At 47.2% G+C, this 14364-nt stretch overlaps 1 protein-coding gene across 1 annotated transcript; it reads right to left on the reverse strand.

Annotated features, from left to right (window-relative positions):
• Positions 1 to 258: 258 nt before the first annotated feature.
• LOC129201631 (uncharacterized protein C12orf50 homolog) lies at positions 259 to 11169 on the reverse strand. The gene is made up of 11 exons (XM_054813166.1): positions 11116 to 11169; positions 10367 to 10490; positions 8978 to 9142; positions 7737 to 7814; positions 7507 to 7620; positions 6773 to 6892; positions 4812 to 4889; positions 4491 to 4544; positions 2764 to 3004; positions 1499 to 1632; positions 259 to 422 (listed from the first exon to the last, which is right to left on the reverse strand). The coding sequence occupies exons 1-11, from the start codon at positions 11167 to 11169 to the stop codon at positions 259 to 261; spliced, it is 1326 nt and encodes a 441-aa protein (XP_054669141.1).
• Between the last annotated feature and the right edge of the window lie 3195 nt (positions 11170 to 14364).

A 14364-nucleotide genomic window follows, 5' to 3' on the forward strand; every position in this document is an offset into this window, starting at 1 on the left:
CAGTTGCTAGCCGGTATAGAATGTTACGTTACGAAAGCTCCCAACTGCTCCTCCAGCTCGTGACATCAGCATGATGGTGCTATGTGGCCTGTCCAGCTTGAACACCTTCCTCTCTCTCCCTTGCTTCAGAGTAGAGTACGGAAAATCGGACCGTTTCAAAGGGTCTCCCCTTCTGGTGTTTCTTTAACGTAAACCGGAACAAACCCATTTGGCAGGGCTACAAGAATACCCAACTTCTTGCTTATCCTTATCCTTTGACTAGGTTTTCAACCAAAATCCTGTTGGCCCATGTTTTTCTTGCAGCACCTCTTTCTTTGGATGGAGAAACTTGCTGCTTCGTGTTAGTACACTGCTAGCTGTTAACGGCTGACGTTGTTGGGGTTCATTGCTTTTTCTTGCTTCCATGATGTCCAGTGCCACAGCTAAAGCAGAAAGAACAGCGTACACTTGTGTCCCTAATTAAGACCTCTGTTCTCGCTCCCGTCCGAGGCTGCCTCTGAACAGACAATATCTAGGCGGGGAAAGGAAGTTTCAGTCCTGGAAAACGGTCAGGCAGGCTGTGATCCCCAGGACAGGGGGTCACAGTTCCCACACTGAGTGACATCAGTGACTTGGAGCTGAACACTTCAGGTGCCAGAGACTCCACGGGCACAAATGGTATGAGGCTGGCTCAGCGGTGGTTATGCCCAAGCTGGGGGAGAAGCACGGAGACATTGAAATGACTGGAAGTCTTCAGGTCTCTCGAGGAGCCAATCAATGTTTTTGTGACTCCGGTATCAGGAGATGGCCCAAAGAGCTGTGAAGCGAGAAACAATGTGAGTGAAAGGGCTCCCACAGGTCCGTAAGCCCTACAGCTGACTGGGGCACACAGGGGAAGGAACATGCCGGAAAGCAGGCGAGGGCCATGAATAATGAACTGCCAGCGGGCAGGAGCAGCCCGAGTAAGAAAGTGTTAACACTGCCAAGAGCTATCCAAACAGGGGCTCTTCTTAGCTGTGTAGCTGTGCCTCAGTGAGGCCTGGCTGCAGGGAGGGGGAGACCCGGGCGGCGGGAAGTGTCGCTGCAGGTCTGGAGCGAAAGGCACGGTAGAGGTTTCTGTAGGGCTCCCCCCTGGAAGGCGGGAAAGGAAGGTCGTTTGGGGGCCGTTTCAGCTCTGTCCCCCTCCTTTCCTGCCAGGTGCACCCAGGTGTTGGCCCTGAGGTTGCGTTTGCTTTTTCCAAGTGTAGGGAACAGCCAGGGCAAGGAACGAGGCCGCTCCAACATGACGGCACTGGGAGCTTGTGAGCCTTGTGGGGGAAAAATAAGCTGCTCTCTCATGTTTCTTCTTTCTTTTCTTTCTTTTCTTTCAGCAGTTTTATTTGGTGATCAGAGGAATATCGGACTTATGACAGAAGCATTCATCTGAGGCAGCAAGAGGTGCAGTACTTCGCAAGGTGAAAGTAGTAAGTCATGGTGCCCAATCACAGTTATTTCTTGTTGTGATTGGGGTGGCATTCACCTGTCTGGCTGTGGGCCTGCGGGTCGTGTTTCCCGGTTTTAGTAGCAGCAGCAGCAGCAGCAGGAGCAGCAGCTACTGCTGTGTGTCGGCTGGGTGACTTTCTCCCCTGGGTGTTTGGGTTCTGGATGGAAGAGCTGAAACGATTGCCAAAACGTCAGTAACTTCGTTGTTCAGCTCTGAGTACCAATGCCATCCTGATGGTGGTCATGTAAGGGGACCTCCCTGCACTAGGTTTTGGCTAGGATAGAGTTATTTTTCTGCACAGTGTGGGGCTGTGTTGTGGATTTGTGCTGAAAACAGTGTTGCTAATACCAGGATATTTTGGTTACTGCTGAGCAGTGCTCAGGCAGCGTCAAGGCCTTTTCTGCTTCTCACCCCCCCCCACCAGCGAGTAGCTGGGGGTGCACAAGGAGTTGGGAGGGGACACAGCCGGGACGGCTGACCCCAGCCGACGAAAGGGATATTGCATACCATAGGAGGTCATGCTCAGCATATAAGGGGCTTTGGGAAGAAGAAGAAGAAGAAGAAGAAGAAGAAGAAGAAGAAGAAGAAGAAGAAGAAGAAGAAGAAGAAGAAGAAGAAGAAAGAGGGTAGACTCAGAGCGGTGGCGTTTTTTTCTTCCCAAGTCACCGTTAACGCGTGATGGAGCCCTGCTTTCCTGGGGATGGCTGAACACCTGCCTGCCGATGGGAAGTGGTGAGCCATTTCCTTGTCTCGCTTTGCTTGCGCGTGTGGCTTTTGTTTTACCTATTAAAGTGTCTTTATTTCAAGCCCCGAGTTTTCTCACTTTTTCTCTTCCGATTCTCTCCCCCATCCCACCGTGGAGGGCAGGTTTCTCGTGCTGACTAGAAGCCTTGTTTCACTTAGGTTTCACTTCTATTGTGTGCTCTATTGGATTACAGCTGTTGTGACTTCACCTGTCATTAAACATCTTGACCGCAAAGTGGTAGTTACCGTAAAGATAGTAGGTGTTTATAGGTTGGTTGCAGTGAAGGTGCCGGTCAAGGAACTACTCCGGTTCTAAAATGTCCGGTTGGTAGTTCTGCCTTGCACACTAGAACTTGTATAGTAAAGGGTGTGTAATTTCTTTGGGGAAGAGTAACAGAAGTGTGGAGGTTGGGAGGAAACGAGAAGATGCGTTGCATTAAAAGACCTCTGAAACTGCAAAGTGAAAAAGTGCTAGTATTTATTCATCTTAGAAATTATGCCTTAAAACATCATCTGCAAAAGTCATTTCAACAGTCAAATTTTCATAACAAATTAACCTTAGTGGATCTGTGATCACACAGAACGTATATTTTGTGTTTTCAATCAGTTTTGAAACATTGTCGTGTACTTCCTGCATCTTATTTTTGGAATTTGCAATTGTGTCCTCTTTGGATTTTCCAGCTGATAATTTCCACATTTCAATTTCGATTGCTCTTGTAAGTCGAAGAAGTGGCTTCATCTCTTTCTCCTGTCTATGTATCGCTCTCCTTTCCTGTTCACTTCCATGTCTTCTTGGCTCTGTTGTCAAAATAGATAGGCAGAACATGTTGTGCATCACTTATTAGAGGGAAAGTCTATGCTCTGTTCAAAAGGTGTTAAGAATTAGACTTCCAACAGAAGACGCAAGATAGAGGTTCTAATCTCAGTTACCTGACTGGTTGTTTTAGACTTTGAGAACGTTTTAGGGTGTGGATTTCTTTTCCTCCAAGTTGGTGCATTGTAAGAGCCTGAAGTATATTTGTCTGTAGAAAAAAGACAGGCACTCTTTCTTAATTTCAGCTGCAATTTAGGGAAAGACTCTCTTAGCCTGGTATGCAAATTAAATATTACATTAGCTGAAGTATCAATGCATACATTGGGTGACTCAGACACCACCTCTGAAATACAAGGTAGTATTAAATATAGATTTTCCCCCTAGAACTCTAAAGATCATCTGTAATCTCGCAGCGTTTCCATCAGGCTCACAGGATCTTCCAAAGGAGGCGGATTGTGCCACGGACATCCTTGACTTGGACAAAGTGAATGTTCCTGTGTAGACAACCTGCCCAAAGGCATCAGTTGCTTTTAGATTAGACTACTCCACAATCCGGTCTCCTTTTTTGTCCCTGCTTGGGAAAGCGCTAGATGCAAGGCAGTGTTATGTTTTTGTACTAGGTGGTTGATTTTGCGTCAGAGTATGCTGCCCAATGACTGACTAGTTTTCTGTAAAACTCGGTTAGAAATCATTATTATGAATACTCTGGTTTTCTGTTAATTCCAGATTAATTCCATTAATTCAAAGTACTAATTCCACAATAGTCCTAAATTTTTCCTTTTGCACACAGCCTGTGAGTCTTACCATAGCTTTCGGTTTGGGTCCAAAATCTTCTATTTGCGTCAAGCTGATTCTTTGGTTTGGAGCGTTTCCCAGCATACGGCTCAGGTACTGCTGAAAAGAAAGGTAGCGAAAGTGCTAAGGTGGTTTTTACGACAAAAATGCTGATCGCCTTTTTTGGGGGGGGGGTGTGTTTTTTTCATTTTTTTTTAAACGCTATATCCTTTCTCAACCTGGAAATTTGATAAGATGTGTTCTTCGCATTGAGAATGTTCTCTCTGTAATCTCTATGAAAGAAAAAGAAAAACCCCACAACTATTCGCCCCTGAGACGAAGCGGTGATGCTGGGATTCCTTTTGCTTCACTTCATTTGTCTGAAAGTGGGGGTTACTGTGTCTGAAGGAGGTTCCTTTGATTGGCAATTAAGACAGGGAGGCACCTCTAGGTGGAGATTCAGCCCAGCTTAAGAGAGGTGACTGAAACGGGCAAGATGAAATCACTTTCTTAACGTTTAAGGATCCTGTGTAAGCAGGAACCCACCTGTCGGTCCATTGCACTTTGGTTCTTGGGTGACGGTGGCAGTACGGTAGACTACATATGCTGATCTTCGAGGTTCTGAAGAACTGAAATAAGTGTCTCTTCCAGTTTCTCTCACAGGAGGAACAGCAGAAGCAGCTTCATCGTCCTTACTTTGACCCCTTTGTTGGCGACGTGGTTTTGCTTTGGGGTCTGGAGTGTGAATTCCTAAAAGAGAAGCAGCAAACTCAGACCAAAATGCTGGGCTATTCCTTCAAAATTGGACATGTTGCAGGAGGCCGGAGGCTGGAAGGCCTAGATAAAGCAAATGCTCTTTGTGGCTAGTCCAATCCAAATATGGACTGTCCCTATCTGACACTAAGAACAGAAATTAACTAGGTCCTGCCAAGTCATCTGTGAGTTGAGTAAACAAGAAGGAATAAGCCAACTGTTTTCTCAAAATACCTTTTCCTGTTCCTGTGTTATGGGACTTGCTTTCTTCCTCGGAAACCCATTGCTTCTCCTTTGCTTCTTTACCGGGATAGTTCTTTACCCGCTCCATGCGATTGGTTCCTGAGGGATTAAAATAGCGCATATTTACTTTTTGCAAAAGCAGGCACAATCTTCTCCTCCAAAAATGCTTTTTTGTTTGGTTGGTGGTTTTGGGGTATTTTTGGGTTGGGTTTTTTTTTTTTTGTTTTTTAAAGCAGATCTCCCACTTCATACACAGGTCTTCTTGGGCTGTACATGTTAAAAGTGCCGTTCCTCAGAAGGAAAGCGGAAGCGGTTATGGTTCCTCTAGAAGAGTTCACAGTTGCAAAATCTTGCAAGGAAACTCAAAAATTGACTATAAACACAAAGGTGTTGGACTCGTTCAATGTCTTTGACCGCTTCTGGCTTAGAATGCTTCTCATTATGAATTTGAAAATCTTCATGAATACTGTATTTTGGGTTTACAGTTTAAAAGTACAAACATTAGCTTTAATCCACATACGCGTTTGTAATCACTGCGAATCAAAAGCTGCATGCAATTTATGTGCGTGTGTCCTGGTTTTAGCTGAGAGGGTTGATTTTCTTCATAGTAGCTAGTGTGAGGATATGTTTTGGATTTGTGCGGGAGACAGTGTTGATAATATAGAGATGTTTTTGTTCTATGGACTTCTTGTTGAGCAGTGTTTACACAGGGCAAGGCCTTTTCTGCTTCTTGCACTGCCCTGCCAGCGGGATGGCTGGGGCTGCACAAGAAGTTGGGAGGAGACAGACAGGACAGGTGACCCAAGCTGACCAAAGGGATATTCCATACCATATGACGTCATGCTCAGTTTATAAGGAGCTTGGGGGGAAGAGAAGGTGGGGGGGGTGGCGTTCGGAGTGATGGCGTTTGTCTTCCCAAGTAACCGTTACGCGTGACAGAGCCCTGCTTCCCTGGGGATGGCTGAACACCTGCCTGCCCATGGGGAGTGGTGAATGAATTCCTTGCTTTGCTTTGCTTGTGCGCACGGCTTTTGCTTTACCTATTAAAATGTCTTTATCTCAACCCACGAGTTTTCTCACTTTAACTTTTCCAGTTCTCTCCCCCATCCCGATGGGGGGAGCGAGTGAGCGGCTGCGTGGTGCTTAGCTGCCGGCTGGGGTAAAACCAAGACAGCGTGTCACAGGGGGAACAAATCCTTTTCCAAAGTCAAAGTGTACCATCTAAATGGGAACCCAATGCAAAGGGACTCCACAGCATAGGGTGACAACCCTGGTCTGTGTGTCGCTACAAGGTAACTCAGTTAGCAACAAACCAGGAACCTTAATTAGCATGGTCCTGCCTACCGGTGCTTATTTCTCACGTGCTGCACATGAGGCACGCTTTTCCTCTGGCTCGGCTGCATCGTCAGTTGAGCTACGTGTTGTCCTGCGAGCTGAACAACTGAAATGATGTGGCATGCAAACTAACTTCAGTTTATAACTTGATATGAGTTTAATCCTCAGGCACATCGGTGATACAGTTTACAGCATGGGCCCAGGCATGCTTGTAACAGCTGACCTGGCGTTGCTGACGTGGTGCCAAGGAGCATTGCAGCACTACCAGTGAACGGCCAAAGCTTCAACCTTGTCACATTGGCTTTAGCTCCGATGTCAACGTACCTAGTGGTAAGGGTATTCTACTGCGGACATGTCTGTTTTATAACTTCACAGAAGCAATTCTTTTCCAAAATTAAGCAGGAAAAATTCAATTGGAATCAGCATAGAGGATCTTTTTTTCCTAGAATGATGCTAACCCAAGCAGAATGGTAAAGAGTGGTTTTGATTGTTACAGGTAATGGTGCAGCATGAGAAAGAGTCTCTAGAACATAACAAAGAAAGAATAACTCGGATCTAAAATGGTGAAGCTTAATGCGTGCACGTTCAGGTTTTTTTACTTAGCACATGATGTTCAGCAAAGAGAAGCTGATGCTAAAGTGTATTACCTCCGTTTTCAAAGGATCCACGATCTGTTCTGGGAATGGTCTCTGCTGGTACTGTCGTTCCTGAGCTCTCTCCTTCTCCTTTTGCATTCTTAAATGTTGTAGGAATTGTATCACCGTCGCCTGGAAGGGCAACAGAGAGAGTGGTTTAGCTGCTTGTGTGTAAGCCCGGGGAATGGCGCTGCCATTCTCTTCCTCCCTCAGTGATCCTATCTGACTGAATTTCTGGTATTTTCAAGATGCATGTCATTGTGGTACCAAAAACCTCAGAGGACTGTCTGGAAGAAATGCTTTGGGGAAACATCTCTATCCTTTTCTCTGAATGTATCTAATTCTAAAGACAGACCTATATTAGAACCTGTATTTGCCTGTTTGTTACTGATTTCCTTGTCGATAGTCTAAGTATATCTCAATGAGGTGACATAAATCTTGGTCGTGAGGAAAAATTGTAGGGAAGACCACCTCTGTCGTGTGTCTCAGGAAAGTAGACATAGGCTTAATAGCCCATTTCTACCTTTTCCCTCGCCAGTGGACACAGGTAGTCGCCACGTGTGTGACACTACCCATGTATATGGGGAAAAAGTAGTGAAGTCTGTTGACGCTCTTTGTAATACGCTATCCTTCATTGTCACTACATTAAAGAAGAGGGGAGGAGGGGCAAGCTATGGAGTAGTTTCTCCCTGTAACAGTAATTTAAAAAGTGGTAAACGATGTCCCAGAAGATGAAAAGCACTTGCCTGCCTGCAAGTCTCGCTCGGTAGCTTCCCAGGGTAGTAGCTCGTTTTCCCGAGGTGAAGACACAGTTTTTGTTGATTGGTGTTCCTGAGGGTACTGAATCCCGTAATACTCTCCTAAACATACCCCCAGGGGAGGAAAAAACCCAATGTTTACTGTATCGGCAGTATTGCTGTTTAGGAAAGAGTGACTATATTGCTGTTTAGGAAAGAGTGACTGATTTCCTACTTACCAGATTGATAGCATATTTCCTTTATTGCTCTTTCCTCTTCAAGGTCTGCAGCAGTCTGAGGCACCCAGTCAGGAGCACCTGTAGGCAGTATTTTTAAAAGGTTACGCGGTATCTATACAAAGACCTTCAACAATTCTTAATGGTCAAAAACCAACGTGAGTTTCATTGTGGTCAGGGTTTGTTTTTTTCTGACGGCAACCTCTGATTCTGGACAGAAAAATGATTCCTGAATAGCAGGAGTTTCCAGCTGCAGTGGAATTGCAGTTCCAACACGTATACAACAAGCTCTGCCCAAAGTTCCTCTGCTGCAATGTCTGCCGGCAGAGCTGGTGAAGGGAGTGCTCCTTGTCTGTCTCAGTTAAGGCCGCTAAGATCAGCAAAGCCCTCCTTTTTATACTGTTTAAATTGAGGTGGCTTACTCGGACTGAAACCGAGTTAGGAAGCGCTAACAGGCAGCCCCGAAGGGCAGGGGGAAAGTGAAAAGCAGCTTGGGGCGGCCTGAGAACTAGCACAGGAATTTGCGGAGTGCACGCATGAGAGCAGGTCGGTCTCTCGCTTTCACCCCCTGGGACTGCACGGTTCATTCCTTCCCAACGAGTCTCTCAGTCAACGGTTTAACTACATTTCAAAACCTAAATAAAATCTAATATAGCAATAAATGTATACACATACACACTCGGTTAAACTAATGAAGAGTTTTGAGGGGATTCTCTTTGCTAGATTGAAGAATATCTTTCTGTAGTAAAATGAGACCGCCTACAGAGTTTAGGAAATCAGTGAAACAAGGCTTCTAGTCAGCATGAGAAACCTGCCCTCCATGGTGGGATGGGGGAGAGAATCGGCAGAGAAAAAGTGAGAAAACTCGTGGCTTGAAAGAAAGACAGTTTAATAGGTAAATACTTTGAGCAAAGTATTTAAGGGGAAGTCACACAGCTACCTTTTGTAAACCAACCTGTGACTTCACCTTCAGTGAGGAGAGTGTACAGCCCCTGTTCAAAAGTTTGTTTCCCAGAGAAGAAGTACCACCTCCTGAACTTGTCATTTTGTCCCCAAATTTTGAGAAATTTTGAAGAGTGACTACCAGTTCCAATAGTTTGGAGATTATGTCAAAAACCCGTCAAGACCTCTTTTCTCAAAAGAGGATGGTTTGATGGTTATGCTAATAAACGAGTTGGAAAGTGCATTGCGAGAGTGGAAAACCCCCTTCTACCCCCCGGTAAACAAAAGAAAAAATTGTTTACCGTTCTCCTCCTCTTCATCATCGTCCTCGTCGTCGTCTTCATCGTTGAGGTGTATAGTCAGTGGAGGGTGAATTGGTCGTAAAATATTCTTTTGATTTCTGAGTGACTCTTGACCATGGGCTGGGTGCGGAATCCCTTCTTGGACACCTTGTTGCAATGGGGCATCTGCAGGAAAGAACATTACATTCATTTTGTTAGGAGGGAACTGGAAGATCAAATCCAGGTTCAGGCCAGCAGGTATCTTCTTGAAATCATTGCCATACTGAAGGAGTCATTAAATAGACGGATTGTGCCTTTTCCGAAAAATCTTCTGCTGAGGTCGGCAAAAGAGCGTCTTCCAAGTACAGAAAGTCTGAAAAAGCAGGCAGATATTTACACCATGGGACAACATGGGATTAGTAATACGGGGGCTGAAGTGAGTCAATGAGTTTAGAACCCCACCTGTGAAAATATTTTAAACATGCTGAATAATAGGCAGGCCATGGCATCGATTTTGAAGAGTTTAGCAACGCTAAGCACAGGAGTACCAATTTTTAGCTTGTCGACAATTTTTTCTCTCAAAATCTTCTGAACCACAACTCTCTCTACTAAGTGCAAAGTGTAGATTTTGAGAAGGAATATGAAGTTCATGACATTAATTTACACTCAACCAGATTCTTGTGCATCTCGTGCTTGCCTATGAGCAGCATGTGTATCATGTTAAAGGCATTTTAGTAGCACTCCTGCAGACCAGATTTGTTGTATCTCGTGCAAGAGAAATTAAGATACAACACTTAACTTGGTAGAGCCTTTATTTATTCATTTCATTAGTAATGTATTTATTGATTTAATTTATTAATTTATTCCAAACGACAAACTGGAAATACATCTGCACACACAGCACTGTAATCTGATGTTGTCTCTACAAGGGGTGTCTCATCCATATAACATGTTGTGCTCTATCAACAGATACTGCTGCTGGTGGCCCTAACAACCTCCTCCCTCCAACCACACACGCTGCTTTTCATTTCTCTTAAGTGCTTACCTGCCCACTAACCATTTTCACTCCTGGAGAGATTTCATCTAGCAAATACCCAAGGAAGGCAACATTTTTACTCCATGGATCTTAGCAACCTAAACTGCCTTTTGTGACTTCACCTTTCATGTCACCGATAGTTACAAAGATTCGTAAGCAGACAGCTAAAAAAAGTCATATGGCAACCCTATTCAAATGCCAATCCAATTCCTTTCTTTGCCTTCAACTTGCCGGCATAGCGGATCATACCTGATTGATTTGCCATGGTACATTTCTTCACCTGCACGTACGCTACGTAAGCGCTGGAAGGACGTTTTTGTGCACTTACTTAAGAGCTCTACTGGACAAATGGCTGAGAAAATATTTTTACTCACTGTTACTCGGCGGCAAAAAAAGTCCATTTATGCTGCGAGGTTTGCTGTGATGGAAGGCGCAACTGATCCTCAAGCAGCCTGATGGTTGTTTTTCCCAGAAACAGGAGATGTTGCTGTACTTCTGCTGCAGGAGAAAACAGGTTTCAGATACTGTCAATACAGCGATAAAACGGGACTAAATGGATTCATATACAGCGTACTGCTGTGAACATATGACTAAGATTTTGTGGGACCACGCGCTGCTACTTTCGAACATGTAAAGTTATCTTAAGCTCCAGGTAACTCTAAAGTTACCTTGAGCTAGGGCAAGGGAGCTTTCGTGATGTCTGTAGATGAGAATAGGAGCAAAGCAGTCTCCTTACTGTACTGCAGTGCGTGCAGTATCGTGGGTTACCGGCGGTTTCTTAATGAGTTTCTATGTCATTTTTTAAAGGACATCAAAGTCACACTTGAAAATAGTTGAATACGTGACGGGAAGTTCCACCCAGTTCCAGACATTAGCAGCTGGGTCTCAGAGCAGCATCTCCAAAACATGCCACTTCTGGACTGTCGTCGGGACAGCTGGGTGTTTAGAGGATCGTGAGCTCTTCTCACTGCTTCTGAAAATCAGCTGTTTGATCTACAGATGGGGCCAGGACCCACGCAGAGTGGCATAGCGATGTCTAACTTTACGTAACCACCCTCCCTTTCAAGACAGATATGTCAGGAGAATCAAGGGTACAAACCACTCTACAATCTACAGCATTTACCTGTGCGTAGGGGGAACAAACATGGAAAGAGCGGTCATTCCCAGCTGCAGCCATTTCCAGCTTTCAGGCTTCTCCTCCACTCTCCTACTGCTGGCAGAACATACACGAAAAAGTTAGAGCTCTCAACATTCAGGCAACTTGTAATCGTGTCCTGAAAGCAGTAGTTCTCTTTCCAAACCTGGACCTTCAGACCTTTTTGGAAACAAGGAAGGAGCTGCTACCTTCTCCGGGCTTGCTGAACGGATGAAGGCAGTTGCTAGCCGGTATAGAATGTTACGTTACGAAAGCTCCCAACTGCTCCTCCAGCTCGTGACATCAGCATGATGGTGCTATGTGGCCTGTCCAGCTTGAACACCTTCCTCTCTCCCTTGCTTCAGAGTAGAGTACGGAAAATCGGACCGTTTCAAAGGGTCTCCCCTTCTGGTGTTTCTTTAACATAAACCGGAACAAACCCATTTGGCAGGGCTACAAGAATACCCAACTTCTTGCTTATCCTTATCCTTTGACTAGGTTTTCAACCAAAATCCTGTTGGCCCATGTTTTTCTTGCAGCACCTCTTTCTTTGGATGGAGAAACTTGCTGCTTCGTGTTAGTACACTGCTAGCTGTTAATGGCTGACGTTGTTGGGGTTCATTGCTTTTTCTTGCTTCCATGATGTCCAGTGCCACAGCTAAAGCAGAAAGAACAGCGTACACTTGTGTCCCTAATTAAGACCTCTGTTCTCGCTCCCGTCCGAGGCTGCCTCTGAACAGACAATATCTAGGCGGGGAAAGGAAGTTTCAGTCCTGGAAAACGGTCAGGCAGGCTGTGATCCCCAGGACAGGGGGTCACAGTTCCCACACTGAGTGACATCAGTGACTTGGAGCTGAACACTTCAGGTGCCAGAGACTCCACGGGCACAAATGGTATGAGGCTGGCTCAGCGGTGGTTATGCCCAAGCTGGGGGAGAAGCACGGAGACATTGAAATGACTGGAAGTCTTCAGGTCTCTCGAGGAGCCAATCAATGTTTTTGTGACTCCGGTATCAGGAGATGGCCCAAAGAGCTGTGAAGCGAGAAACGATGTGAGTGAAAGGGCTCCCACAGGTCCGTAAGCCCTACAGCTGACTGGGGCACACAGGGGAAGGAACATGCCGGAAAGCAGGCGAGGGCCATGAATAATGAACTGCCAGCGGGCAGGAGCAGCCCGAGTAAGAAAGTGTTAACGCTGCCAAGAGCTATCCGAACAGGGGCTCTTCTTAGCTGTGTAGCTGTGCCTCAGTGAGGCACAGAAGAAGGCACAGTCAGGAGGAACTCATTCTGTCCTGGCTTTGCATGGCACGGGTTTGGTAGCGGGGATCCAGAGGGGTGGCTTCTGTGAGAAGCTGCTAGAAGCTGCCCCCATGTCCACTACAGCAAATGCCAGCTGGCTCCGAGAGAGACTCACTGCTGGCCAAGGCCGAGCCCATCAGCGACGGTGGTAGCACCTCTGTGAGAACTTTGTTAAGGAGGGGAGAGGGCTGCTGGGCAACGGCAGCCAGAGAGAGGAGTGAGAATGTGTGAGGGGAACAACTCTGCAGGCACCGAGGTCAGTGAGGAAGGAGGGGGAGGAGGTGGTCCGGGCACTGGGGCAGAGATTTCCCTGCAGCCCATGGAGAGGACCACGGTGAGGCAGGCTGTCCCCCCACAGCCCATGGAGGTTGTTGGTGGAGCAGACATCCACCTGCAGCCCGTGGAGGACCCTGTGCCGGAGAAGGTGGATGCCCAAAGGCAGCTGTGACCCCGTGGAGAGCCCGTGCTCTCTTATGGGTCAGCATTAAAGGGAGGGCTGGGACAGGGGACATTATAGCTGGGGTCTGCTACAGGCCACCTGACCAGGAAGACTGAGCGGATGAGGCCCTCTATAGACAGGTAGGAGCAGAAATGGATTTCTGAGGAGCCAAGAAATTCCCCTAAGACAGGAACAGGCAAAGGTATTTTGAGAAAACAGTTGGCTGATTCCTTTTTCTTTACTAAACTGTTAGATGATTTAGACGTGAAGCTCAAGGGCAGCCTTGGCGGCAGTGACCAGGAGAGGGTGGAGGTCAAGATCCTCAGGGCAGTGAGGAGGGCGCACAGCAAGCTCCCTACCCTGGACTTCAGGAGAGCAGACTTTGGTCTCTTCAGGGACCTGCTTGGTAGCGTACCATGGGATAAAGCCCTGGAAGGAAGAGGGGCCCAAGAAAGCTGCTTAGCATTCAAGGATCACCTCTTCCAAGCTCAGGAGCGATGCATCCCAACAAAGAGGAAGTCAGGCAAAAACACCAGGAGGCCTGCATGGCTGAACAAGGAGCTCTGGGCTATCCAGAGGGACCTTGACAGGCTTGAGCGGTGGGGCCGTGCAAACCACGTGAAGTTTCACAAGGCCAAGGGCAAGGTCCCGCACATGGGTTGGGGTGATCCCAAGCACAGCTGCAGGCTGGGCAGTGGAGAATGGATTGAGAGCAGCCCTGAGGAGAAGGACTTGGGGGTGTTGATCGATGAGAAGCTCAACAAGAGCCGGCGATGCGCGCTTGCAGCCCAGAAAGCCAACCGTATCCTGGGCTGCATCAAAAGAAGTGTGACCAGCAGGTCGAGGGAGGGGATTCTGCCCCTCTACTCCGCTCTTGTGAGACCCCACCTGGAGGACTGCATCCAGCTCTGGGGGCCCCAACATTAGAAGGACATGGAGCTGTTGGAGCGAGTCCAGAGGAGGGCCACAAAGCTGGTCAGAGGGCTGGAGCCCCTCTCCTATGAAGACCAGCTGGGAGAGGTGGGGTTGTTCAGCCTGGAGAAGAGAAGGCTCTGGGGAGACCTTAGAGCAGCCTTCCAGTACCTGAAGGGGGCCTACAGGAAAGCTGGAGAGGGACTGTTTACAAGGGCATGTACTGACAGGGCGACGGCTAAAGGGTTTAAACTGCAGGAGGGTAGACTTAGATTAGATATGAGAAAGAAATTCTTCACTGTGAGGGTGGTGAGGCACTGGAAGAGGTTGCCCAGAGAAGCTGTGGATGCCCCCTCCCTGGAAGTGTTCAAGGCCAGGTTGGATGGGCCTTTGGGCAACGTGGTCTAGTGGAGGGTGTCCCTGCCCATGGCAGGGGGCTTGGAACTAGGTGATCTTCCAACCCAAAGCAAGCTGTGATTCTATGCCTGTCTCCTGTGGAAGGGACCCCACGCTGGAGCAGGGGAAGAGCGTGAAGAGGAAGGGGCGGCAGAGAGAACATGGGATGAACTGAGCGCAACCCCGACTCCC

Source organism: Grus americana, chromosome 1, assembly GCF_028858705.1.
Source record: "Grus americana isolate bGruAme1 chromosome 1, bGruAme1.mat, whole genome shotgun sequence".
Classification (NCBI taxonomy): Eukaryota; Metazoa; Chordata; class Aves; order Gruiformes; family Gruidae; genus Grus; species Grus americana.

What these genes read in the sequence shown, in the direction of transcription:
- LOC129201631 (XM_054813166.1), bottom strand. Translation starts at nt 11,169, where the DNA reads ATGGCTGCAGCTGGGAATGACCGCTCTTTCCATGTTTGTTCCCCCTAC. An exon ending in TGGATCCTTTGAAAACGGAG is followed by an intron (nt 4,890 to 6,772) that starts GTAATACACTTT and finishes TTAATCCCTCAG; the next exon opens with GAACCAATCGCATGGAGCGG. An exon ending in ATGGGTTTCCGAGGAAGAAA is followed by an intron (nt 4,545 to 4,811) that starts GCAAGTCCCATA and finishes CTTCTCTTTTAG; the next exon opens with GAATTCACACTCCAGACCCC.